At 40.8% G+C, this 22,008-nt stretch overlaps 1 protein-coding gene across 7 annotated transcripts in view; it reads left to right on the plus strand.

Moving 5' to 3' along the window:
- The window catches only part of CTNND2 (catenin delta 2), a 702,624-nt gene that overhangs the window by 414,263 nt on the left and 266,353 nt on the right, over window positions 1–22,008 (plus strand). For all 7 annotated transcript variants that reach the window (XM_052781625.1, XM_052781615.1, XM_052781635.1 and 4 more), the window contains one exon: window positions 3,800–3,994. In XM_052781625.1, the coding sequence (XP_052637585.1) occupies window positions 3,800–3,994 (195 nt within the window). The remainder of the gene's footprint in view (window positions 1–3,799; window positions 3,995–22,008) is intronic.

Genomic DNA, 22,008 nt, shown 5'->3' on the forward strand with positions numbered 1-22,008 from the left:
CTTTGAACTTGTACGTAGGCTTGTCTTTGAAATGGGCTTGATGCCTTCTGCTTCCCCAAGGGAAAAATAGCATTGCTGCTAGCGACAGGTTGGCCAGGGAGGGGAGACGAGTCCAATTCCAAAATACGTGGGAGTTGTGTGTGGCCCTGATGCACATCGCGGCTTCGGTTTCCAGCAGCCCAGAGCGGTGCAGCGTGATTAGTGGGGTGAAGGGGGGACGGCTGGTTGAGAACAGGGTTTGGACACATGCAGTTTGGGGCCAGCCATGTGTTCATGGCATGTGTTCGTGCCTTCAAGAAACCACTTCTGAGGGCGATGAGCCTCCTTGAACGTGAGAACGCTAACGGGCCTTGGTAATCCGATGTTTTATTGCTTCCTGGTAGTATATTGATTGCTGCTTTTCCGTTCTGACCTTGTTGCTTTTCTGACCTCTGTGAGCTTTAGACTGCATTAATACAGGGTTTTTTGAAGCAGGTGATACAGATCAGCTTGCAGCTTCAGGTTGTAAAGGATGTAGCTGTTTGCTGCTAAGCCAAGATGCAGGCAGGAGGCATGTTATACCTCTCGCTTTCTCAGTGGCATCAATTCTTTGAGTTCACAGTCTTTGTTTTGATCGATTATCTTACCGGTCTTCCCAGTGTCTTCCAAAGTAGCGGCAGAATACGGTGGAGGAGCTGAGTGTGTACATGAGGTAGGATGCAGTTGTCTGAAATCCATCATGCCCCGCCCCCCCCGCTTTTTTTTATTGATATAAAAATCCACAACTCTTTTCTTGACTTCAGCTGTAATAGTGTGTTAGTTTTTCTTAAAGTTATCTGTGTGAGCTTTACTGGATATGATACAGCACGGCAACAAAGATGACTGTTGGTATAATAGCTATTGGTTAGTTGATTTTAATATTTAAATAAAACATGCAATAAAAACCTGTTGCTCCTAAGTTGAAACTTGAATAAATTAATACATGTACAAATTTTAAGAGCAATGGAACAGAGATTTTAATTGAAAACAGAATGTGCTATTCCAGTTTTTGAAATACCAACTTAAACGAACCATTAAAAATGATGGTACTGTTCCATCTTTTTTTAAATTTTCTGGGTTTTGTCTTTTTTTTTAAAACTAGATTTAAGACCTTTAAAGGGTGCTAGTGTTTTGTGTTGATATCTGATAATTTGGAAGTAGTGTAGTAAAATTGCATATTGTGGTCTGTAGAGAAGCATCACTTTTGCTTGAAACTAAAGGTGTTTGAGACATGATTTAACAAGTACATTCATGTTCTGATGGCCTTAATCTCTGAGATTTGAGAGCGTCTATGTTTTTAACATGAAAATATTTTAGTTACCTGTTGAAATCTTTGTTTTCATGAAATGTTAGAGGAATAGTGGCAGTTACTCACTGATAGAGTTTTAACTCCCAAACTTTTTTGGGGGTGTTTACGCATAATCTTGTTGTTCAGGTGGCTTCAAGTTATTTCTAGATTGCCATTTAGCTGTTCTCGGGCAAGTTTTGCTGGTTTTATTTTATTGTTTGTCACATCTTCCTTGCCGTGTTTCCTTGAACATTAATGTGTTTTCGTCAAGAAGTTTCTCAGGTTTTACATATGTTTATTGTTTAGTACAGTAGTGTTACGGTTACATGTGCAGTATGCAAATAAACCTCTGTTTAATATTAGCATAATAAGCTAATACTAAGCTTCCATTTAGTATTAGACTGGTATTAGCACTTGCAGATTCAGAACTATTGGTAGAGTACGAAGGAGACTGAATTAACCCCACCTCACCAGAAGACTAGCATAAGTGTTTGAGAACATTTTAATATTTGGGTTATATTGCCACTAAATTTGGTGGGAAAAATCTTTCGGTTCACTGGAAGCAGGATTAAGAAAATCTATTGTTCCAAAGAGCATTATTAATTTGTAAATGGACAAAAGAATTGTCGTACTTACAGAAGGGGGTATAATTCTTTATTCTGTAGCAAGTCTGGTTTGTTGATGTGCTGTCAAACCTCTGAAATGTTGCCCTCGATTCTTCCATATTTTTTTCTCTGAATACAGATTGAACCAAGTGCACAGTGAAATTTGGACATAATAATAACAGGCTGTATTTTAGGCCACTCTGAAGGATACTAGACTTTGGTGGAGCTGTTCAGCTGTTCTGAGACTCATTCTCAGAGATGCAGGGTTAAAGAGCATTTTGAAAATGTGGACCATGAAGAATTTAATTCTGTAATAGTAATATCAACTTCCTGGGTAATTGCAGTAGTTACAGATAAAATATGTCTTTGGGATTCTTGGCAGACTTTCTAGTAAGGGGAACAACAGAATTACTTTCAGTGGTGTGCTAATGGCAAGTCAGTCTGAAAAATGTTTGAAGGGAAAAATATGCAAATAGGGTATTGCAGTGAAAGCATGCACGTACGTTGAAAAATTCGGAAGAAAACACGTATATGGCACAAGCTGATTAGAAAGAAAGAAATGGAATAAATTACTCTTTTCCTCCAGACAATTTGTATTAAAGTTTAAGTAATGTTATGTCTGTATCTTTCTCGTTTCTATCCTATGTTGCTATCGCACATTACTTTATATCTGTGCTTTACATTTTAAAAATATTTAGTGTTTGTTTATGCAACAAAACCACTGCTGACACAATGAATGAGGTAGGAATGGATACACTGATGGTCTGAGCAGTACAAGCTAAGCTAGTAGAACATCACCCACATCCAGGATTTTAACCTCACGCGAGTATCAGTAAGAGGTGTAGTAGTTTTATCTTTGTTTTTCTAAACATTTAAATAACGTGTTACCACTTTGTGATATAGACCTAACCTTTGTCAGGTGTCGCTTGCGTACTTGCTTGATTCTTGCCTTCAAAATGTGTAATTATTGTATAGCTTCCCCGTGCCGCTCCTTGGGAACCTTGCTAATGGACCACAGAACTTAAGTACCTAAGTGACAGAGGGATTCAAGTGACAAAAGTAACCACAGCTGGAAATATACAAATCTCTTTTTTTTAAAAGATCATGACAGAAAATAATATTTTTAATAGTAGAATAAGAAAATGTTTTAATACAATCCCAGTTAATCTTGTTATTTACCAAAAAAATAAAAAAAACCCCAAACCTGTATCCTTAAAATACATTTTCCAGAAGGCACATTTAATTTATTCATCCTCAAGGATATTTAAGTTGTAGAAAGTCTTAACAATATGATTTTTTTAAACTGTTGACGGCAAAATGTTGATAAGGCACGACCGTTCCATTGTACTGTAGTGAAGCAGCAAAAAGATCAGCCTTCATGTAACTACATCTATTCATGAGCTTTAGCTTATTTCATCTGTAGGTCTTAAGATATGGGGATAACATGTGTAACTAGTTCTGACTGCTGCTCCTTTCTTCTCCTCCCTTCTTCTGTGGACCCCTTTGCTCTTGGGCATTCCTGGATTGTGCAGCGGGTTTTTTTGTTTGTTTGGGTTTTTAAAAATTTTTTTGCATTGGGTTTTTTTGGTCTCTGTTTAAGAAGAGATGATATCATGATATCTATCTCTTCAAAATATGTAGTTTCCTTGGAGGAAATGAGGTTTTGGAGTAGAGGCAGGCAGCTGGATGATGCAACTAAAGTGATTAACTGGAGCTGTTGCTGCCCTTGCATGCTGTTTCTATTTGTATATTGAAAATATTTATTTCTTTCTTTTGTTTGGGGTTTGTGTTTAAGTGCTACTTTCAAGTAAACTTTTAATAAAGTCAGATCCTGTATTTGTCACTTTTTTTTCTCGCTCTTAAATGTCTCTCATAAATCTGTTTGCAGCTGGGTCTCGGGCATCTTACAGCAGCCAGCACAGCCACCTTGGCTCCGAGTTAAGGGCACTGCAGTCTCCAGAACACCATATAGATCCTATTTACGAAGACAGAGTTTATCAGAAGCCCCCTATGAGGAGTCTCAGCCAGAGCCAGGGGGACCCTCTGCAACCAGCACACACAGGCACATATCGCACTAGTACAGGTAGGTGGATGTAACTTGCATGATTGTCTTTTTGTGAAATATACCTTAATCTTCAGTACTAATTCTTCTTCTCTTTCCGATGTGCTAAACAAAATGTATTACGTGCATGCCAGTCAAACAAAATACCTCGTGCAGATGACAGCTATCAATAGAACCCCAAAGGCATGCACAAAATGGAGAACTACTTAATGTTGTGCAGTATGTACAGTAGGTTAAGCTAATTTGGGGAGGGGGCTTACTCATAAGGAGAGAGAGAATATTTTTATTAATCTTGTGTATTGTCTTTGAGAAAAATCTGTTGCCTCTGAAGAAATTGCCAGGGGTTTTTTGCTTGCAAAGGTATTTTGTGTGTTGCAAAGGGACTGCCAAGTTCCTTCCACGTGAAGCTAAAGGATTGTTCACTTGCTTTCGAAGTGAATCATAAGTAAATGTTCTTCCCCTCTCCTACAGAGGAACACTTAGGTATAGGTACACAGACATAAAATTGAACGATGGCATAGAGAAAAGCTGTTAGCATCACTGGTTTATCCATAAATAATAATGATTGTCCATGAAATGCATTGGTGTACAAGTCCTACTTGCAGAATGTCCTCTCAACCAAATGAAATACAGCTGTATGTTGGAACCCACAAATAGATCACAAATCAACAAGGATATTTATGGTATTTAATGCACAAAATAATTAGAGTACATAAATGCTACAGCCAAAATAGCCTAAAGCAGATGTAGAAAGAACTTGCCTTAGGAATTGTAAGTATTTCTGGTGTTTTATCTTTGTGTTGATCAAAGAGGGAAGATTATGTCCATCCTCAGGTCACTCCCTTTTTTCATCAAGAAAAAGTTAAGGGTACTTTTTGGAGCAAGATACTTTGCTTTCTTTTAAAACTTTATTTTTTTTATTTTTAAAACCGTTTCTCCAAGGGCAAAGCTGGCAGTTTTTGCATGTCCAAAAATTTCTGTTGCTTTACACAAGTTCTGGGTGTTAAAGGTACAGGAGAAAATCCTTAAAAAGAAGTTTTTCCACAGAATAGTTAAATACCTGTAACAGCTTTATACTTTTTGAAGAACACCATTACACCATTTCCTTCCTGTTAAAGAAACTATCATAGTATATGTTTTGTGTAGAGTCATATGTGTATATGAGAACAGATTGCTATTCTTTGCATGAAGGGGACAAGACCTCTACCTAAATCACTGAGCAGTGGAGGTAGTGATAGTGACTGAAGCATCTATTTATATTGAACTTTTAAGCCTTGTGTTTCACATGTGGCTGCCTCATATTTGCTATATGGTGCTCTCTTTCCCAGTCATGCCCTGAAGAGGGTTTCTTGTTTTGCTTGCAAAATATCCCTCGGTTCTCTGTGCTGAGGTAGCAGGCGGTCTTGTGACTGTTATCTTCACGACACCTCCATAAGGAAGGAAAATCTGTCAGCGTAGATCACAATTATCGTGAATGAAACTGGGATGCGGGATGTTAGTGGGTAATACCTGAAGATGGGTTTTCAGAAGGGAAGAGGAAAAGCTAAAAAAAATAATGCTGATTTGGGTAGCAGAAATGTGCCCTATGAAGGTGAATTTTGTTTTGGCGTTTGGGATATGGGTTTGAACGTTGCTCCAGGCTCGTTCTGAAGAACGACCCCATCAGTCCAGCTTTGTGTTGGGTTGATCCTCCCTCGCCTTCCCCCTCCACCCCTGTCATCAGGGTCAGGGGAAATAAAAGCAGGTGGATGAGTGCCAGGCCAATTATTCCATTGCCCCATCAATAGCTGTTAGCTGCAAATGCTGTCAGCCTTTCACACAGCCAGGCTGAAGAGCTGTCAGCGCTCAGGGGGAATTTTGGGCTGGATCGGATCAGCTCTTGGTCGTCTCCTGCCTCTACCACAGAGGCCTGTAGGAACATATCTTTTCTGGTGGAGACCATACAATTTTTCTGGGATTAGCAGAAAGGAGGGGAAGGAGTTCAGCTGAAGTTTGGCACACAGAACTTTTTATTTCTTCATTGGGTTAAGTGGGTTTTTTTATTGTAGGGCTGAATAGCTATTTGTCTTGACTATTTGATCTCAGCTATAAGGGATGTAGATTGCCGTGTACTCCTTGAAGGCGTGTGCCAAGGGTTCGTAGCCTGTATCTTCTGTGTGTGTGAATTGCACAGGGGTGGGAGGGGGTTGTGGGGAGCTTTAAGACTTCAGTGTGCTCCTTTGTAGACAATAGTTCACATTCTTTTGTCTATTACCACAGTACCTTTAATCATGAAGATGGTGCATGGTTTTCCCCATCTGATGGGGAAAAAAAAAAAGGGAAGGCAGACTTAGTCTAAGGACTTTGTCCAAAACCTGCATTTTTTTTTTTCTCTGCAGCTAACATTGCCCATTATAAAAAAAAAAAAAAATTACGGTAGTTATACTTGCAAACCATTTACTTTTGTGTTTTGTTTTGTTTGTTTGTTTTTTTAAAAAAGAGAACATTCTTCCTGAATTTGAAAACTTCACTTAATGTGGAAGATTAAGTGACTCACAGAATGGAAACTTTTTATTTTTTAATATAGACATCACATCTTTCTCTTTTGTGAGCTCTTAAATACTTATTACATTCAGGAATGTTTACACAACTAAGGATAAAGCCCACTCAGAGTTTTTCATCCTCTAGGTGAATCAACATTCAGTGAGCAGAATTCAATAAGCTAAAATTTCTCCACGGGGTAAACTAAATTAACTTTGTTCTATTTAGTCAGTGTTTTTTGGGTGGCGGTGGGGCTTTTTGTTGTTGGGGTTTTTTTAACTTTTGTATTTTCCTCTATTTCACTCGTGAATGAAGTGCATGATGATAGTTCTGCAGTAAGGGCTACATATTGCAGAAGGTACAAAATAGTAGGAGCTTACTGAACATCTCCCTTACTAGCATAACTTTAGATAGGGGCAGGATGAATTCTTCATCACTTTGTGGTTTAAATTATGACCGGGTGTGTTGCTGTCATGCTGTCTAAGCTAAAAATAATCCTTCAAACTTGACAGCAGTAGCTGCATAGGCTTTTTTGGTCGGTAACCATTACTTAACAATCCCTTTTGGCCTTCAAAGGGTAATGCCTTCTCTCATATTAAAAAGTACCAGCCCAAACTTTTGCACTAAAAGTAGCAAGAAACATGAAATTCTCCTTTTGAAATGGGAATCCACAAAAGACATGCTTGGAGGGAGTAATCCGACATAATATAAATAATGAATTAATTTACTTACTGAATAGCACCTTACAACTTGTATTTGTAACCCAACTAAATAACACTAATAATATTTGTCCAGGCAGGTGCGTTACTTATTTTCCTTATAAACCTAAAGGCCTTGCATTATTAATTTGAATCCTAAGTTAATAGGAGTAGAGATAACCTTATCTGATGGGATGTTTACACGGACACCGCTGGAATTTGAAGAGGGCTATTACTTAAGATGGGGGAAGGTTTGCCTTTCAGCCAGAGTGGGACACAGAATCGGCGATGGTTCGCTTGTTTGCAGAATTAGAAGTTTGGACTAGGGATTTAGTCCTTAGTTACTGGCATTTAATTCACATTAAACATGAAACAAGTCCAAGCAGGCAAAATGTCACTATGTTGCAAGCCTGGGATTTCCGTAGCTGCCTTGAGGAGAAAGCGGCTTTGCTGCTCGGGTTCTGGGCTGTCGGTGCTGACCTGCAGCAGGCGAGCACGGCTTCGGCAGCCGTGGAGTCTGTGGGACCGGTTGCCATCGCGCTCCGGAGGCTGCCAGCACTCTGTCTGGATGCTCGTAATGACACTTGCTTTCGTTGTGATCCCTCAGTGAAAGAGATGAGCCCTCTTCTGTAAAAAGGATGTGATTTCCAGATAAAGTTATTTAAAAGCCTTGAAAGAGTGCTGTCTCCAGTGGTCTGGGAGGGAGGGGTGGTGAATGGGAGGTTTGTGCTTGTTCTGAACTCCCTACTGGGGCTTTATCAGATGAAGTAAGTGCTGCTGCTTAAACGCACTGGTGCTGCTGGTGAGCTGTGGACACTTAGACCACAAAACTTGTAGAGTGCTCATGCTTTAAGAGCACTGACTGGTTTCAGGGACTGCGAGTGAGTATCTTTGTCCCTAACCTCACACAAGTGGGAAGGATGAACCAGCAGTTACACTGGAGGAGCGAACCTGTCCTCCTCAACTCTGCGAAGGAAGGACGTACGCATCTCATTGGCACCAGAGGACCCTTGACGGCCTTGAAGAAAGCTCAAGGTTTGCCAAGGGATGCACGGCCTGCGGACGGTCTCTGCTTCTGGCCCCTGAAGGTCACTGCCCCTTCGTGACGCAGCCCGATCGTGGGAAGTCCGGCAGCGTTGTGTGGTTAGGCATCAGTTGGCTTTAGTTTTGAGAGCTGGGTGTGCAGAGCTGAAGTGCCTCCTTGATGAAGACAGGGCACGCAAGGCACCGTGAGGACTCTTCTGTGCTTCCCAGAGAGAGGGGGAAAGGGTTAGGAAAAGATGAGTAGGGTCTGTGGTTGATACTGCTGAAATTAAATAGGACCTTGAAACGGAAGATTTATTGAAAGGAGGTTGAAGAGTGAAAAGATAAGCAGTCAAAGGTTGCATTGCCTCTGAAGAGTGGCTTAGTGCAGGACTTGAAGGGTTTATCAAGCATGCTTTTGCAGCGGGTTATCCATCGGGGAGCGTGCCTGGGGCAGGGGCACTCCTGCAGCACTTCTCCTGTTGCCTCCGAAGCTGCCTGATGTCCCTGCATGTGCAGGAGGTTGCCAGGCTGGCCTCCAGCTTCTCTGTTGGCCTCTTCTTCTTCAGGCCAGGTTTCCCCAAGGTTCCTCCCGCTGATGCTTGGGTGGTTCCACCAGTGCATCGCCATTTCTGAGCTGTCTGTTAGCAAAAGCTGTGCTGCCGCAGGCTGTGCTGCCTCCTGGGTGCCGTGGTGGAGAGTGCTGATCGAAGAGAAGAGGCCTGTGAAATTCGTGATGGCAGGTGCAAACCAGAAATGTGGCTTTTTGCAAGCTGGGTTTCTGTGCAGAGGGAGAGAGCTGTCAGGAGAGCCGTGGAGAGTGAAGAGGGAGGGAAGAGTTTTCAGAGGGAAGTTATCGGTTGCTCCTGGCCACGGTTTCTGTTCGAGCACTTACCAGCGGCAGGGAAAAACTGTATCTCATTGTGCTGTGATGTGGCTTGGGAAAAACTGCTGAAGGTGAGAAATACTGTTGTGTTTCTGGATAGATGCTGTCCTCCTCTTCTCTGCCTGCCTTCCTGCTCCTGCCTGGTTCTTCATTTGCTGAAGGAAAGGAGTCTGCACCAAGGGATGCCTTATTTCAAGAACTGTGCCTGGTTATTTGTAACGTTGTCCTTCTCCTGTAAATGTGCGTCTTGCTTCAGTGGGGTAGGGGCAGCCGTTGCTCCTGGAGTCCAGTCCTTCTTCAGAGACCAGATGTGCTGTGATGCAGGGATAGGAAGGGGACCCAGGCGGCCATGCTGGTGCTTGCTGCTTTGCCTCTGCTGCACTTGGCCTGGGCTTTTGCTGTCCTGGAGGTTAAGCAGTGTCTGAGGGGAAGATTTACAAGGAAAATTGGCATTCCTTCTCTTGTCACTGAGCTGGTGGCTTTCTCAAAACACGGCTGCGCTGTTTCTCTCTTCTGCCTCCTTGTTCCATCTTACGAGGTGCCTATGGTGAGGATCAGGTCTCTATTCAGGACCTAAAAGGAGAAGCAGGAGAGGGAGAAGCAAAACCCCCTTTTTCTGCCACCCAAGACAAGAAAAGCCCATACAAAATTGATTGCACTGTTCGTTTGTTTGGGTTTGGTTTTTTGCAGGGAGGGGAGGTTGCTAGTTTTGTTGCTTGTGGGTGCTCAAATGGCTCTGACCTCCTCCTCCTCCTCCTCCTCTCCTCGTTTGTGTGGCACAAGTAAAGCAGGGCAGTCCCAGCTCTTCGGTGTCCGATCGCCTCCTCTCCTCAGTGCCAGGTTCACATGCCGTTTGCCCCCACTCCCCGGCGTCTCCCTCCCTGTAGGAAAGGCACCCGCACGCTCAACCCATTTGAACTTCCATCCCGTTGACCTGGTAGACCGAAGTCTGGCATTGTGGAGCTGCTGCTGGAAAGCTGCACCAGCTGCCAGCTCCTTGCCTGTGCCCTGCCTGCCTTCTGCTGCCGGCAGACCCTTGCCTTGCCCTGGGAGGGAGTGCTGCCCTGCTGCCGGACGGCTCTGCCTTGCCAGCAAGGGAGCCAGCGGGCTGTGGGAACAGTAACTGCTGGGTAGGTGCAAGTCAATTTTTTTTTCCCAATTGAAATTTTTGCAGCAAGGATGGAGAGGGGTGTTGCATGGGCTGCTTAATGCTGCTTCCAAATACCCAAGTACTTCACTTCCTGCGTGTTTTTTATGTTTGTCCAGCTTAAGCTTTCTTTGATTCTCAACATTTTGTCATGTCTCTTAGCTCTTTTGTTGTCCCTTATAAAAGGAGCACGAGGCTACAAAGGATGGGTGAATTGAGCCAAAGTACGTCATCTTCACAAGACTGTAAATATTTATCTTCATATGTAATAAAGTATTGGATATGTTTGATATTTTTAGGAGTCATTATTTCAAGGTGAAGATTTTTTCATATTGTGAAACAATTTTCTAATATTGGAAAAATTAGCCAGGTGAAAAAAGTTAGACATCTGTATCCTATAGTGATTTACTCTTCTTTCAAGAATTAAACCTGCTTTATTGCAGTTGTGTGGCATCACAAACTGATAGTGTTTTTCTGTATCTGCTTTTACAGATAAACTGGTTTTTAACCGTTTTTAACCTTAAACTTCTAGCCTTTTAAGGTTTTTCTTTTTTAGTGGTTATGAAGTAGTTTATAACAGTATCATAGAAACACAGAATAGTTTGGGTTGGAAGGGGAACTCCAAAGACCATCTAGTCCGACCCCCCTGCCATAAGCAGAGACATCTTCAACTAGATCAGGTTGCTCAGAGCCCCGTCCAACTTGACCTGGAATGATTCCAGGGATGGGGCATCTACCACCTCTCCGGGCAACCTCTGCCAGTGTTTCACCATCCTTATCGTAAAATATTTCTTCCTTATATCTAGTCTGAATCTACCCTCTTTTAGTTTAAAACCATTACCCCTTGTCCTATCGCAGCAGGCCCTACTAAAAAGTCTGTCCCCATCTTTCTTACAAGCCCCCTTTAAGCACTGGCAGGCTGCTATAAGGTCTCCCCAGAGCCTTCTCTTCTCCAGGCTGAACAACCCCAACTCTCTCAGCCTTTCCTGATAGGAGAGGTGTTCCAGCGCTTGGATCATCTTGGTGGCCCTCCTCTGGACCCACTCCAACAGGTCCATGTCTCTCCTGTGCTGAGGACCCCAGAGCTGGACGCAGTACTGCAGGTGGGTCTCACCAGAGCGGAGCAGAGGGGCAGAATCCTCTCCCTCGACCTACTGGCCACGTGGCTTGGGATGCAGCCCAGGATAGGGTTGGCTTTCTGGGCTGCGAGCGCACGTTGCCAGCTCGTGTCCAGCTTTTCATCCACCAGTACCCCCAAGTCCTTCCCTGCTGGGCTGCTTTCAATCCCTTCATCCCCCAGCCTGTATTGATACCAGGGGTTGCCCCGACCCATGTGCAGGACCTTGCCCTTGGTATTCAGTATTCAGATGACATCTAAACAAATATGAGAATTGTTTTGGTTTTTTTTTAACTTTGAGAGAGATCTTTTGGATAGTCATTTACAATACCTTATAGGAAGTGGTCCCTTGGTAAGTTGTTTTCTTTAGCTATGTCAAATCACTGAAGTTGTCTATGACTTAAACATGCTGAAAAAAATTTAGAAAATTAACACAGCATTCTTATGTTGAAATGAGACGTTGTAGAAATGACTTTGTGGGACTCCCAATTTTAATGTCATGATGAATCCTATATAGAGGGCTTGGTTCACAGCTTTGTACACCTGCAAGGTGTGCAAACATAACTTCAGTTCTGGGAGTCAGAGTCTGAGTTTGAGCCTTGGCACATCACCAGTGAGAGGTTCTGCAGGGCAGTTCATATCCTGGATGCCCCACAACTATCTCATCCTTTCTCAGGTTGTGTTAGTATTGTCTCTCGGCATGGGACTGGAATTTAGTTAACCAGATATATCGCTTGTCATTCCCTAGACTTCAGATTAATGCATAAAAGGAATTTTAAGGAGGTTAGAGGAAAAAAAAAAAATTTTTTCCTATATACATGCAGTTAGGTATTTTCAGATTCTTACAGTGAGCAGCAATGAGCATGTTGATATCGTTTTACTTTGGTTTCAGAGCATCATCTAGCTATTAATAAAAAGCTACCTGTTATGTGCTAGTTCCTGTATTACAAATACTTCATTTAAAAGTAAAAAGGCAACCTTGGTGTCAAATATATTTTTCTTTATTTGGCTTTAAAGTTGTCACTTCAGACAGAAAGGAGGAGTAACAGAAAAATCAGCTTTGACTTGCCCCATTTGGATTAAACCCTTTGTCCATTACACTGCTTCTCAAATCTTTATTTAGTTTTTGTTCAGTCCTAAAGTGCAATAGTTAGGTTATAAATACCAAACATCGCTTCTTTTTGCTTAGGTTGTTTTGTTTTTTGTTTTTTTTTTCTGGTTGGGGGACAGGTTTGTTTGGTTTGTTTTTTGTTTTGTCACAAGGTGATGTGCTGTGCAGGGGCATACTGTGATGCCACAGCTGTAGATAAATTGAGGATCATGCTGGTACATCACACAGCATGGAGTTCCGGCTATAGGACATAATGTTTTCAGGGAAATTAAAAAGAAAAATTATTCCTACCACTGCCTCTCTATTAGTTTGGTAATGTTATGATAATAGACCTGTATTCCTAGCTGACGTCTACTTGATAACATTGCTTTGGGAGGCAGAATTATAGGAAACAAGCAGGGAACAAATCTTCAGTACAAAGTAAATTGAGCACAAAATACCTTAGTGGTCTACATAGTGAATAACAAGTTACCTCAAAGCAATGCGAAGTCATAATCCCATTTCATTCAATGGATCCAGGGTGTCTGGTATAGCCTTATCTGTGTTATATTATTGCATATATGCATTTAGGTGATTCTTTTTCCAGGTACAGTGGCATCTTATCTGAGGAGAAAAAAAAAAAATAATACTTTCTTCTAATTTCCTTCCTGTTAAAATTTCGGCAGGAGTATAATAACAGACATTGTTATCAACTTCAGTGGTATCTAGTGGTCGCTGTAAAGCGGTGAACAAGAGCAATGTGAGGAGGAGGGAAGCGGCAGGAGGTGCAAACCCTGCAGAACCACCTTTGTAATCTGTGAGCAATGTCCCCCTTACTTGGAGAAATGCTTCTCCACTATAAGATATTTGTAGCTTCAAAGTATTGAGCCCATGGTTGGGTTCCATAGAGGAGTTGTACCCATCTGAAGGCAGCCCAGATTTCCCCACTGCTCAGAATAGAAACCTTTCAAGATGGTCAGTATCTGCAGCCTCCTTCCTCTGTCCATGAACAGGATACTTCCAGAGGCTTCTGGTTTGTCCCATGTATTTTCTAAGTCTTCTTTTTTGATAGAAGGACAGCTTAGAGCGTGTCTGAATGCTTCTTGGATGTCCCTTGACTTTTGCCACCTGTTGAGGGAGAAGTGTGATTATAAAATCTTGGTCAGGGAAGTACATACCCTGTAAATCTCGTCTGCCACTCTCAAGAAAATACAGTGTCTGCTCTGTGCCAGAAACTGTCTGTGTATTTATCATCTATTTACTGTACAGGTGTAGTCTCAGGTTAAAGCCTGGTCACATTAGACTTCAGTAATGCAGGACTATGTCCATTCTCTTTTATTTACTTCGGTGTTGTGTAGAAAAACAAGGTTGTCATTCATGAAATAAGAAGCAATTCAAACACCTTTCATAAATCTCCTTCTTGTAAATCTTTGCTGAACAAAAACACAATGCTGTGCCTGAGGTAACTACCCAGTAATGCCTTCAAGACAACTAATGCTTTTGTGAGAGGATCATTCTTTCTGCAGCATTTTATTTAAAGGCACTCTTTTAAAAATCACCAGCCCATTATTTTCATTTTTTTAACTTAAGCTGTAATCTTTTTTTTTTTTATATATATATATAAAAGACTGTCTACTTTTAGAGATAGTCTCTTCCTCTATCATAATTTCAGCAGTTTACATGCAGGTTTGGAGTTTCTACGAGTACAGCAAGTATTCAAAGATGTTAGTTTTTACTATAATGGGTCCAGCAACTTTCAAACTATCTTTGGCAGATCTTACATTCATGTTTAAGGTGTACATATCACATGGTCTGGCACTGGAATACAAATGTGGTTAACTTAATAGTAAAATAACTCTCTACTCCAGAATGGAAACTATTAATTAAAATAGCTGAAGCTCAGTGAGGTGTTCTAAAAAATACCAGTTAGTAACCATTTTATTACTTGGGATTATAGTGTACTAAATAGGGAGAAGTCAAAATCTGAAGGAGAAGACATCCGTGTGCTTGATGGCTGTAGCATGATGCAGTGCAGGCTGTTAATCTGTTATTGTCTCATAATATTTATACATTTTTTTTAATAACAATTGTGACTTTCCTCCATGTGTTCTGTTTTATGTTGGCCAGCTGGACAGGAAACTTTTAACAGAGGGATTTCAAGAGAAGGTGAATTTGGAGTGAAACCAGAAAATTAGTTGCAGTAGGGCTAGTCTGTGCGCAGTGGTATGGTCTGTGTGGTTTTGCTGTGATCAGGTTTTATAATTGTTATGGTCATTGTCCCACACACGCAATGTGAAACCATGTAGTACTACAAAGAGGAGGAAAGTGATGTGTATGTCTTTGTATAGTGCCATTGCTCAGAGTTGAGTTTTGACTCCAGTGAGAAAACTAGCATGATGAATTTTAGCATCTCAAATTCTGGAAGGGCAGTTGCTTTTAAGGGCCTTGACAGTTGTTACTTTCTCTGTTTAAAGGCTCACGTAACAAATGAATTAAACTGCATGTTCTCCCCAAATTGAGGGATGCAACTCAGAGAGACAAGAGACAGTCTGAGAAAAGATCTTGGCATAACACCTTTGGCAGCCAAAGTTGGCATCCGATTATCACATCGTGTGAACGCACCGCTTTTCTTGTGCAGAGCAGCATCGCTGAAACATGCTACAAGCTGAGTCTGAGAATGAAAGTTGCATATATTAGTGGAAGTTTTGACTTCAGGTTTCACTGAAGTCACATCAAACACAGCTGCAAATAAACTTGGATCGGAACTCATTCATCTCAGGCACCATATCTATTGAACTGGAATACAAATTTCTAAGATACAAACTTTCACCGTTGCTGCTCACTGAATTACTCATCTACCTATTTCTTCATTAAAATTTGCTTTAGAGGTACAAAAATCCTTATAGATGACTGTTCATAAGGTATGTATTTGCTTCCATTGCTGACCCTAATGGAACTAGGTGATTTCAGATTGATACCAGCTAATCACATACTTGAACCCATAAATAAAATAATTACTAGTAAAGAAATGTCAAGTCTAAATTGGTGATTAAGAAAATTATTCCATATGCTAAGGGTTAGATAATGGCAGTTATACATCTTCCCCCAATGGAACTGTTCAATAAAAGGAGAAAAAGGTATGTATTTCTAACAAAAAATAAGCATGAAAAGGAAGCTAAGACACAGACAATGTGAGAATGTGCAAACTGAAGTGGAACAATACAGACAAAAAGAGCCTTCAAAGTAACCAGATACCAGCTGTTCCGTAAACAGAGGAATAGCTCAGAAACTGAGGAAGCAGTATTTTCTTTCACCAATTAATTCCTTCTGCATTATGGAAAAACATCAGTTTCTAAGCAAAGGAATGTTCAGTCTTATTGTAACAATTAGTGTCAGATCTAAAGAACGCTCTTAGAAAATCAAAATGAAAGGATGCATCAGTGCAGTAGTAACTTCAGTTCTTCAGTCTTCAAAGATTGTCAGGTTTTGCATTGGAAGAGGATTTATTGAACACGATAATATGCAGAGCACGAGTGATGTTTCCTTGGTTTCTGTGAAGCAAGGAGTTGTTCTCCCGCAAAACAGTGGCGTGTAAATACAGCGGTGGTCAGGAGATGATTTTAAGATTTTTGAAAGAATCAAATAGTGAATGGGTAATAATTCATTACTGGGGCGTACAATCACTTTGAGTATGTTTATGATCTTCATTAGGCTTAGTACTCTGCAGCTGCCAGTGGTGGGAAGGAACCTGTTAACTAATTCAGAGAGGCACTGACTATTTCCCGTAGAAATAATAGCATAGCAGCTAAACAGCTACCCCTGGTTTTGAAGATGGGATAGGAAAGTATGAACAATGTAAACCTCCTGTGATGCCATCTGGAAGAAACAGGGATGTTGCCATGACAAAAAGCTTCCTTCTTACCATGTCAGGGAAACACCTGATGATAAAAGTATTACTGAATATGTGTTTGCACCAGAGTGTAGACACACAAGTAGGTGTGACAGCCAGGTATAACCAGTACCTGAGGAAATTGTGACTGACATGTTTGTGGGTGGAAAAGAGACCTTTTTTGCTAAGTACCATGCTGTTCAGTATCTATTTCTTTTGTTTCCTTGCATTTGCCCTGTACAGCATGTTACGTTCCCTTAAAAAGATATACCTGGGACAGCAGGGAGACTGGCTATTTGCCATGCCCGGCTGTTGAAGGCGCTGAGCTGAGCATGGTGGAACTGACTGAAGGGAAGGAGGTTGTATTTTCCCTGATATACACAAAATATGAGCATCTGGAGAAAGCTGGAGCCAGCAGAAAATTAGGGGAAACAAGACTAGCTGAGTCTTTGAAGCATAACTAGAAATCCCTGAGAGAGGGAGAGGACATGGAGCTAATAGAGTGAAAAGAGGCTTTTCCAGTTGACTGTGTGGAGTTCGATGAGATCCTGGAAGCCCTAAAAAGTTGATGTGTTGAGAGCCAAAGGCTGGCTGGATGGAGACTGTCCTGTGAGGACGCAAGGGAAGATTTGCTTACACGTTCTTCTTATTTCTCTCTGGCTGAGAATTTGGAGATTGCTGATCTTACAATCAAAGCTCCAACTAAATAGGACAAAAAAAAAGTGCAGAGAAGTGAGGGGGGAGAAAATGGAAAATGAGGAATAGGAAGTTGTGGTAGTTTTGACTGTGTTTTTCCTGTTTCGACTAGGAGAAGTTGAGGCAAAGTTGCCAAGCTACGTAGGACTTCTGTGGTGTTGATATTTGCGTAAGGTCCTCAGTATTTTAAATCTAAATTGGAGCCTTGTATGTTGAAATCCTTTAGTGTTTTTTTGTTTGTTCTGCTCTCGGTTTGCATGTTTAAAGTATGAAATTCCTTGTGCATTTGTACTTTGAACAGAGGATATGATAGTGCCTTCATAAAATCTTAACTACCTTGGAGGTGGTTGCTAATACCAACATTTTTCCTTTTTTTTTTTTTTAAATTTTATTTTTTTTTATTTCTGTAAATATTTTCAGGTTCCCCCAACCATGTATTTCTCTAAAATCTTACACTTCCAATGTGGGAAAGTGCTGCTAAAAGTAACTGCTAAGCAAATTTATTATTATTATATACATATTATCATACATCTTGAACAGTGTTAAACTTCTCTGCTTCTGCTCATTACTTTGGATTGCTGATTTGCTCCTAGCTTGATCATAATCTATTTTGTTAAACTCCTATTGCAAAAAAGCTGGTGCATGCTCTAAAACACTCACTTAACACTTAGAGATAAAAAGTGTTTGTATCCCCCAAACTTGATGAATTCTGTTTTCTAATTGCCAGAGAATGCACTGTTATTTTTATGGTGTATTAGATGGGAAAAGTATCTGTTCTATAAATCTTCCTATATATTTGCTACCAACAGAATGCACTGCATTTGTATCATTTATGAACTCATGAAGGGATGGTGGACATACCTTGCACTGAAGGGATATCTTACTGGGATTCAATTTTCAACTTTTCACATGACAGTAAGAATCAACTGCAGGTGCAAATCAGTGAAGAATAAAAGTAAAGAATTGTAAAATCTGCATGAAAGGCCCAAGGAGAAGGTTAACACAGGAACTGAATGTCTAATATAGAATAATAAGAGGAAAATTTTGCAAGGTAATACCCACAAATCAAACAGCAGCATCAGCCAAGTAATTTTCAGCAAGAAAGCGTAGCAAGATAAGTCTCATAAATGAGTTTATCCTTTTTGAAGGTCTGATCCTATCTATGTTAACTGGGCAAAATGGCCTCTGACTTCTAGAAAGTCTGAACTTTTAAGCAGTTTTTATGTGAATTTGGTCTCCCTAAGAAACTTGGGTATGGTGCTATAGTATCCCTGCCTACCTTGATGTGTTCTTTCTTTTGGGGTTTTGTTAGTTGTTTCTAGAGATGTCATAGATTTAAAAAGAAGATACAAAATCTGAAAGTGACTTTCTAAGTTGAATATCTCATTGTGAGCCTGTGAGCATATTTAGTGGTACTCCTAAATTTTCAGCATTAATATAAAAGTTGCTGTATCTTTGTTAATACTATGCAAAAGCCGTAGAAAATTATAAAGGCTGGCTTTTCTATATGCTATTTCTGCAATCAAGAGAACCATGATCAGGGCACACATCAGGTCTTTGGAGGGTTTTCACTGTACTTAACAGGGGCTTTTCTTTCTCTTTGGCAAAGGTTTGTAAGAACATATTAAATGTCTGTGTGGTACCTCAGATGCTCTGTTTCCTGGGGATGTGGTTTTGGTGCTGCAGTAGTGAAGGGTTGAAGACGATACGGTATTTTTAAGGTATTAATGATTTTGCAAATTAAAACAAGATCTTAAGTCTTTAGGTGACAAACCGAAATCTCTTCACTGAGACTATAGTTCTTGATTTGCACAGTGTGAAATGTTCACTTTGGAAATTCTCAAGGAAACCCTTTCCTCAACCCCAAATTAAAATTCTCCTCTTCAAGCATGGTTCTTACATTGAAATTTAAAATTTCATGAACGTATAGAGGTTTATTGGCCTACTGCTGAGCATGTTATTTGCTCCACTCGGTGTCTGCTCGCCGCAGCAGAGAGCGGGTGCCGTGACCCTGCCGCCAGTGTGAGCCCACCTCAGGGTCGCAGGTTGCGGTCCCTACGAGCCCCACTCGTCTGTGCGGAGCGGGCGCTTGGAAGGGGCAGCTGGATGGCAGTCGCCCGCTCCCCGTGCCGCTGCAAGGCAGAGCAGTCCCGGGAAGGAGCCGCAGGTAGGCTGACCACTGCAAAAAGAGCAGAGCAGAACTCCAGAGACTTACTTACCTGGCATCACCCATTGAATTTCCATGTAGGTTTTAAAAAGTGGGGGCAGCAGTCACTATTAAAAACAATGCTTTCACGGGTGGTCACTTAGGTAAAGCAAGATACAAGGTAAGTAAGCTTTTGAGGCCCTTTGTTTCTTTGATTTTAATCTTGATCTCCTTGTCAGTTTTGGGACTTTTGAAGACCAGAAGCAGGTCTAGTGTTGTGGGCGCCTTGACCTCCAAGCTTCTTGTTAAATCAATGAGGTGTCAAGGTGTCCACAAAACTCGACCTTCTTCTTGACAGTCTGGTTATGACTTCTGGTTTTACCTTTATGCAGAGGCAGAATAGGTTCTGTCGTAGACCCAGGGCAAGAACATGACTCGGCCATGATCCTGCTTCAACCAGGCCAGACCTCAGGAAGGCTGGGCTGGTGCTGGGAGAAGGGAAAGCAGCCCATTTCTCCAGAAACAGCACTTCTCTTACAACTCCTTCCCACCCCTCTCTTCCCTTGCTGGGGCAAACCCCTGATCCTAGTCAAAGCAGTGTTGTGTCTTACCCAGGCTGAGCTGATTCTGGGCAAGGTGTAGCTGGCTTGGATTTGAGAGGAGTCAAATGTGGAAGTTAGAGAAAGGGGTGTCTTCCATTTAAAACCACATAAAAAGGTTGCGTGACCATCTGCAAACGTAGCTGGTACGCGAACACTTTCTGGTCCACTCCAAGTGTGTGCCTTCTGGATGCCCCTGTGCTCACTGAAGATTTACTGTTGCTGGGTGAGGCAAATGGACTTCTGAATTTATTTATTTTAATGGACATAATCACTACAGCTGTTTTAATAGCTAAAGAGAAGGGAGATCTCGATAGCCGGAAAGTTTGCCATAGCCTAAAGAATCACACTTCAGTCAGTAAGTCTGGCTGCCAAAAGGATTTGTTTAAGCAAGAGTAATGTATTGGTAGTAGATGGCTTTGCTTTAGTTTTACGTGAAATTATTCATGTAAAAATGTCTGCTAAAGCTTAACCATTTTACAGTCCATGAAGGTGGCTGTAGTCAAGTTAGATGTAGAAGTTGCTCTGAGGTGTTAGTTGTTTGGGTTTTTTTTGTTTGTCTTTTAATTGACCTGGGTAACACTAGCCGAACAAGCTTATTTGTGGATGTTTAACTAAGTCATAGATTTATCTCATTCTTATATTCTGACTATAGCACTTCTGTGTTCATTGTGATAAAATTCAAAAGGAAGTAACAGTCTGCTAGGAAGGTAATTTGAGAAATGAATCAGAGTGACTCAAAAAGCATGTAAGTGTTAGGGTGACAGCTAGTTTCAGTTCATATAAATACCTATTTTGATAACAAGACAAAGGAGAAAATAGAAAAAAAAGTTTTCAAATAATTTAAAAAAAACCACGATTTCCATTGAACTGTCTTGTAAAGGAGGGGAAGGGAAATACAGTGGAATATTTTGCAAAGCAATCTACATTACAATGAAGTTCTTGTTTTCAGCAGTATTAGTGTTGTAGGGTTTTTTGCAATTCCCCATATAATGTGTCAAAAGCTAGCAGCATATTCTGCAGAGTGACAGTACATAAGAGTATGCTATGTCAGTATACAATTACATTTTTGCTTTTTCACTTGAAAATATTTCCAGTGTTTTCTCTAACTTGTTTTTTTACTCTTTTTTTCACAAGGCACCAAATTTTGGTTTTGAACTGTGTGTATTTTCTGTTAAAATGTGATGTTTTCCTTGTGTCTTCCTAACACTGAATTTAGCATGATTTGTGCATGGGATGTTTCGATATGTTAATACTGTTATTGCATTTTAACTGATGCAGTTTTATGAAAAGTTCTGTATGTGTCTTACTGCTCATTTATTAAGGAAATATTTACTAGCAATTAAACAAAAGCAATACTTGTAAAACATTGGTATATAAGTAAGTTAACATAATCATAGAACCATAGAATGGTTTGGGTTGGAAGGGACCTTACAGATCATCTGGTTCCAACCCCCCTGCCATGAGCAGGGACACCTTCCACCGCACCAGGTTGCTCAGAGCCCCATCCAACCTGGCCTTCAACACTCCCAATGATGAGGCAGTAGATAGAGGGTGATCCCACTTATCTATGTTTGTAACAAAGTTGTAAGAAGATACTTGTTACAGTAAAATTATATATTTCAGAACCATAAGAAAAAATTACAAATAAGGCAAAGATTTGATACAAATTTAAAGTTTTCAGGTGTTGTAACTTTGACAAGTACTAGGTCAGACAAAACTGCTGTAATTGTGTTTAAAGCTCACTGTATTTCATTTGATGACACTTTGAGATAAAATGCTTAAAGTCCCTTTCATGGACCTATAATATATTAATTTTTTTTTTTTTTAATGTGCATGTTAATGAAAAATGATTGGGAAATCTATTACGAAAAACCTGTCTCTTGAATATGCGGTTTTGCCTACAATTTAGCATATGAATTTGACGCAGCTAAAAATAGTCCCGGACCCGGGCCCACTCCTGTTGGTGACAGTATTCTTGTTGTCTTGGGACAGGGGGAAATGGGAGGCACCATGAGTTCACGTGCCACTTCAAACAGTTTGAATTTCCTTCGGAGCAGAGCCAGCATTTAATTTGTATTTGTTTCCAGGCCAAAGACCATGTGGATATTGGTCCTCTGACCTTTACAGTGATAATCCACTTGCCATTAACTGGACTTTGGTTCAAAAACATTGCATGTTTAATAAGAACCAGAAAGCAGACTGGATCTCCAGTACATGGTGC

The sequence above is a fragment of the Harpia harpyja genome, chromosome 1, assembly GCF_026419915.1.
Source record: "Harpia harpyja isolate bHarHar1 chromosome 1, bHarHar1 primary haplotype, whole genome shotgun sequence".
NCBI classification, from domain to species: Eukaryota; Metazoa; Chordata; class Aves; order Accipitriformes; family Accipitridae; genus Harpia; species Harpia harpyja.